Here is a 6271-nt window from a genome sequence, read left to right as displayed (position 1 = left end):
ATAATAAAACACTGCATGATGTATGGTTGCCAAAAAAGTACAGACTTTGAAGTGTACTAAAGATATAAAGTGAAAGGCGGCTCTTTGAAGGACATTTCTAACAGCTGTTTTGTCCAAAGCTAACTGAAATGCATTTCATATTAATATAATAGTAAAAAAATATATTTATATATATATATATATATATAATTACCAATACTACTTGAAATTATCCATAAATCCCATAAAAGTTAGATTTATGTTACTATTTAGCTAACTAGCGTTGCTATGTGCTTTTAGCTTTTGACAGTAAGAACCATTTGTAGTGTTTCCACATGTTAACCACCAGATGTCAACAGTGAGCTTTTAAACTCTTAAAACCTCATAAACCCATATTTTATTCACAGTAGTGGAAAAAGTAGCATTTTAAGAAAAACAGTAGCTCATTTTGAACTTAATACTAGCAATAAAAAAATAAAAAAAGTTGGGATGGGGTCAACAAAAAGCTGGAAAAATGGAGGAACATTTTAGGTTAACTGGCATAAAGATTAATACTCAACATGATTGGGTATAAAAAGGCCTTTTAAAGAGGCAGAGTTTCTCAGAAGTAAAGATGTGCTGAGGTTCATCAATCTGCAAAAAAAAAAAGGCATCTGCAACTTGTGGAACAATTTCAGAATAACATTTGTCAACATATAATTCTGAAGACTTTGAATATCTAATTATCTGCAGCTTAATATCTTCAAAAGATTCTGAGAATCTGGAGAGATCTCTGTGCTCAATAAAATTTGGGTTTATGGGATTTGCAAATCATTCTGTTTTTGTTTGCATTAAACACAGCACTAAGCACAGCAGATCTCTGTGTATTTCAGTTGGAGAACAATGGACTCCGAGAGCTGCTGGGAATCAGTCGGGAAGCTTTTCTGGTTCTGAAGAGAGACGACCAATCAGACAGCACGTCGCTGTCGCCACTGCTCACCAGTGCCGACGTGAGCTTACGAAAAAGTTAGAGCCCAGGGCAGCCCACCAAACCCGCCCACCTACTGCTGCCGCTGTAGGGTACAGAGTCTACAGCCTGTTACCACGTGACCACTTCAGATGATGAGTCTCCTGGTGCATTTAGAACATCGCTGCTCCAGACCTGCATCCCTGTCTGATGATTCGGGCAACAAGCAGCGAGCCAACCCCCTCCCTTTATTCTTTTTCTTGTTTCTTGGTACTGCTGTAACGTTTTGTTCATTTTGGCAGCATGCACGAGCCCGCAGTGCCTGCAACATTTTAAGTTGTAAATGAGTAAATGAAGGGCTTGAGTTCAAATAAATCTATAAGCAAGAAAATTTGTCTGTAGAGTTTGTGTCACCTTCCAAATGTCACACGTTTCTTGTTCTGTTTTGGTTGCTCCTGCAGATACACAACTTCTCACTTTCACTACTCGTGTCAGTAAAAGTGGTTTCTATTCCCACCAATATTGTCACTGGCGGGAATAGAAACCATATCCACAGAGGATCTGCTCCAAAGGGTGAGGTGCATCTGCTGCTAGCTGTGGAATAGAAAATTTCAACACTGTCAAACCACAGTGTAGTTATACTCCACTGAAAGGCTTGTAAACAAGTGCTTCATTGTTTCACTGTTGCACATTTATATCATTAGATTTTTCAGTAATTTTATCCACTACTTGAAAAAAAGAAAAAAATATATACATATATATATATTATTGGAAAGCAGTCAGTCTGTGCATTTTAGAGGATGGAAGAGAATATTTGTGGTATTATTGCATACAAAGTGAGATGACTGTAATAAGAACTTTTCATAAATTGGCTATTATTTCAATCCAACTTGTGTTGGGGGAATAGAATTTAGACCAGCTGAAAAGTAGAAGTACATCATATTTGGACTTGGGTGCAGTCTTTAAGTTATCTTTCCCCATATTTTTTTACTGCAGACGCAAGGCACACCAGAGGGATGTTAGAAAGCATCCACCCATTCTATGGTTTATATTTGAAAACTTAATTTAAATGTAACTGCTGGTAAAGAGCAGCTCGTGTGCTGCTTTGTGCGCACATTAAATAGTGTCTGCCAATTAGTCTCCTGTTGTGATTTGTTACGGTCTGATGGACAGATCTAATCGAACTGAGACACGGCTAATGAGGTAAAGTCATCATTAATTAATTAAAACGAATTTAAATTGTAAATAAATAATTGTTTAAATGTTTGAAATGAAATTAATTTAATACATCATTTATATATTTTGTTAATTAATTGTTTAACGTTTTATTTAATTATTGACACATTTAATTTGATGTATCGAAGTCACTCGAGATCGTGTTGATGGTTGGTGACGCCAGAGGGAGGTAGGGATATCGCGGGACGGAGGACGAGAATCTCGCGGTGGCTTCGTTAGGCAGTCAGAGCGGCAGAGGGAGAAGGTTGGCTCAGGCAGGCTTTCACGTCAGTGAAGCATGTCGCTTTCGAGTTTGCAGGGACTCTTACTACCCAAACACGGGACGCTGCCACATTACCAATGATTTTACGGAGGAGCAGATAGAAAAGGGTTTGTTAAGAATTCAAAATAGAGAGGCGGAAAATGTCTCGGTGGATTTGGTTCCCGCTGCTGCTGCTACTGCTTCTTCAGTTGGTGTATGAAGTTGAAGCGCAGGTAGAAAGTGAGTAGCCTTACCAGAGGATTTTTTTTTCTTTCTAATCTGATGCAAAGTGACTTTCGGTTTTAGAAACCTTTAAATGTAAATGGTATATAATCAAAAAGCTATCATATTCAAACTAGTAGTGTTGTGTTTGGGCTGCAGGACACTAGAGTTGCCCTCTTGTATGGCATTAGCTAGCTAATTAACGCGTTATTCTATGTAACGGACTAAAACTGTCTATTTATCCCACACAATTTAATTCGGTTATGTTTAAAGTTTGAAATAAGGGGATGCTCGTACACAGGATGTTAGTCGTGCCTAACCCTATTGTGAGTTAAGCTCTGCGTTTAAAGCTGTCCTTAACGAGTATGCCGAGATTTACAGGTCCAGGTAGCTTACTTACATATTTTATCTGCAAACAGGAAATGTAAACAGTAATCTGTCTCAGATGTGGTGGAAGAGGCAGCTAGGTCTTACCATAAGAAGAACCTTAGACGAGCCACAAGAAGGAAATCAGAATTTAAATTGCCTCTGCATAAATTGCAGAAGTAAGACTGTCATCCAGGGGGTGCTACTTTGAAAGTAGTGCATCTAAATCAATTTATCCAAATGTAATATATATATATATATAATATGATTACATATAAAGGGCTCAATAATTGTCAGTTAAGCAGTTCGGCTGATGCAAAAAGCAAAGATGGTAGTCAACACGATGCAAAGTGATTGAACTTGTGTTAGACCAGACTCTGCCCTGAGGCTGAAGTTCTTTCTGCATGTCAGGAGTGCGTAGGCACCTTTGCAGTGTGTGTAGCCTGCTTTGAAATTAACCAGTCATGTTGTCCCTACCTCAAAGCGCTAAATTAAAATCACTGACCAGGTCAGCAGGATCTGTCAGGAATGATAAATCTAAAAGCACTGATAATCCTGAGCTGTGTGTGTTTTGAAAACTTCAAAACATTCTTTGATTTTCACACAGCAACTTAATGAATCTTGCAAAAAGTTACCTCACACATTGTGAGCCTCTCGTCCTCATAACACACAGTCTTCGATGTTTGAAGTCTTCCCACACAGTTCCTGCTGAGGAACTATGCAGTAATAGTTAAGGAAGTGTGGAAGATTGCTGTGTGTGAGTGCAACAAAACCAGAAGTGTGGCCTAACTGAAAACAAGTGCAGTTACCAACACAGTGTTTTGTTTTGTTTTGTTTAATTATTACCAAGATTCACTTTTATTTATATGGCGCCAAATCACAACAACAGTTGCCACAAGGCGCTTTATATTGTGAGGTAAAGACCCTACAATAATATAAAAATGGCATAATCATGTTCACATTTCACTGTCTGTTCTGTGTATCTGCATCATCTTTCAAAGAGGGGGAAAAACAGTTGTTTTCCAGTGTAATCTGTTCTTTTTAAAGGGCCGTATGATGCCACATTTGTAGCTGTCAGTCTTGGTGCCTGAATTATGCTTCATTGTCTTAATATTTCAAATACAACTGTTAAGTGTAATCAACACTGGCCTATGATTAAAAAAAAACCCTCATTCTGATTGCCTTCAGTTATGGTTAGAATTAGAGGTCTTCACCGGAGCTTAGACCGCAGTGGGTTATATATAATCAGGCGAATGAGTCAGAAATGGCCAGTAAGGAAACTTCAGCCTGTAGTTTGATGTTAAGTGAGGACACTGATAAGATATAGGCTGCCTGATTGGTTCCAGTTATTGTGGAACTTTGTTTTATGGAATAACGCAGATCTGTTAGAAAGAACATAAACAAAACGAAAACCAGTAGTCATGTAAGCAGATGATCAGAAGAAGAAGACATGTTTTATGAGTCTAGTCTATCAAGCGGTTTATAAATACATGTTTTGTTTTGTTTTCTGAACTGAATCTCTGTATGCAGATCTTTACACAACAGGAAACATAATAAATGAGCAGCTGACATTTTACAGTTCGGGTCCAGCCATCACTCTGACAAAGCCTCCACTTTCTGAGATGTTGAAGGATGTTTATGGTGCCATTTAATCAACGTATCAAATTTAGATGGTACACTCGATTATTTCCGTATAGTAGCCTCGGCACAGAGAGCACGCCTTCGTTCAGGCTTTTGTGTGATTAATCGGTTTTAGGATCTGGTTTAAGGTGGCGTGTTTGGCTTATCACCTACTGTCAAAACTGCTGCTGTGTCAGATGATTAGCATTTTACTGTATGTTGACTAGTACCAGCTACAACCTGCCAGCCAGTCTTCTTTTCCACAGTAACTTAGACCGACTAAAGCAGGAGAACAAATACTGTGTACAAGTACTGTGATGAATTTATCATAAACTTTCTTGGACTAGGCTTATAAAAATCAGCGCTCACATGACTTTAAATTTAATTTTTGTCAAATTTTATCTGAACCTCTTTAAGTACTGTTAAAGATCCCTCTGTGGTAATCACATCCCTTTCAACTTGTGCCTCTCCACCACTGTGTCAGAAGACTTTATTTTAATTTTTGGAGTGAGTGAGATACATTTGGCGAGCAGGCCGGGTGGTGAGTGATGTGACTAAAAGAGAACCAAAAATCCTGATTTACAGAATACATAAATCACACTTTCCCCTTTCTTGCTCAGACCGGGTGATTTTCCTGCCGGGGAGGTTCCAGAACGTGAGCATCTCGCAGAATGAGACGGTGCAGGCGGTGGTGTCCACGATCCCATCAGAGGTCGCTTTCATCACTCTGCAGTTCCACACGCAGCATCGAAACGCAACAATCTCCTACACAAGGGTGAGGAAATGCTGAGATGTTAACCTCTGGTGTGAAGAGGTGGAAAGAGCAGTGAAAGTGTGCACTCAAGTAGAACTGCTGTTGAAATATTACTTAATTAAATGAAAAAGAACTGGTGTTGTCAGTAATAGACTGTATATAAAGGTTGGCTGTACCCACAGGGACATCACCTTTTAAAGGCTTAACTTTTTTGTTTTGTTTTGTTCCTCCATTAAAAACGCACCAACGCCACCAATATCACTTTGTCAGTAGGCAAGTAGACAAATTTGAAATTCGAATATTGCAATAACCGTATCGTGATGAACCTGCTTGTTCAACAGAAAGCCAGCAGCACACTGATGATACCACGTAGGTCACATGGTTACGTTTTTCTGAACACTTCGAAGTTTAAACTTTAGCTTCATGGCGGGTACCATTATTTCCCTGCACGGCTGTTATTCGAGCAGAGATAAGCTGTCAAGATCAAAACTGTTTTTTTGTAAATGGCTGTAAAAATATTAATTTGATTCAATTTAATACGATTTGCTTTGTCACTATCGTTTTAAAGCTTTTGAGGCTGCCATTTCTTACTCAGCCACATTCTTCAGTAAAACTGTGTAGATATATTGTGTTAATACTTCACATTTGGCATATATTTAGGACACAACATTGAAACTAACAAAGCCACAAATACAACAAATTGTAATAGTGGGTATTTGTTTATTTTAGTGTGTTCTCCTCGGATGCTAAGTAAATATTAGTTCATTTAGATGGATGTGGGTGGCAAACAAGAAGTTTACAGTGATTTTAGTAACCAGCTGGCTGAGCTGTCATTGGTCTGTCCTCAGGCCTTTGTGAATCCAGAAACGTGTCATGACAATTAGTGAAGGCAGCTAAAGTACAGTTT

General features: G+C 38.6%; 2 protein-coding genes across 2 annotated transcripts in view; both read left to right on the top strand.

The window, feature by feature from the left end:
• Positions 1-1316, top strand: part of fgfr1op2 (FGFR1 oncogene partner 2) — a 5323-nt gene extending 4007 nt beyond the window's left edge. The window contains exon 6 of the mRNA XM_005743313.2: positions 852-1316. Within this exon, the coding sequence (XP_005743370.1) occupies positions 852-989 (138 nt within the window). The 3' untranslated portion in view covers positions 990-1316. The remainder of the gene's footprint in view (positions 1-851) is intronic.
• A 1017-nt stretch (positions 1317-2333) lies between these two features.
• tm7sf3 (transmembrane 7 superfamily member 3) overlaps positions 2334-6271 on the top strand; it is a 13899-nt gene continuing 9961 nt past the window's right edge. Inside the window, exons 1-2 of the mRNA XM_005743311.2 lie at positions 2334-2642; positions 5231-5385. Coding sequence (XP_005743368.1) covers positions 2564-2642; positions 5231-5385 — 234 coding nt within the window. The 5' untranslated portion in view covers positions 2334-2563. The remainder of the gene's footprint in view (positions 2643-5230; positions 5386-6271) is intronic.

This window comes from Pundamilia nyererei, unplaced genomic scaffold (assembly GCF_000239375.1).
Source record: "Pundamilia nyererei isolate P.nyererei 1_Seehausen unplaced genomic scaffold, PunNye1.0 scaffold00130, whole genome shotgun sequence".
NCBI lineage: Eukaryota > Metazoa > Chordata > Actinopteri > Cichliformes > Cichlidae > Pundamilia > Pundamilia nyererei.
Note: the sequence above shows the minus strand (reverse complement) of the source record. Positions and strands in the feature narration are given on the sequence as shown.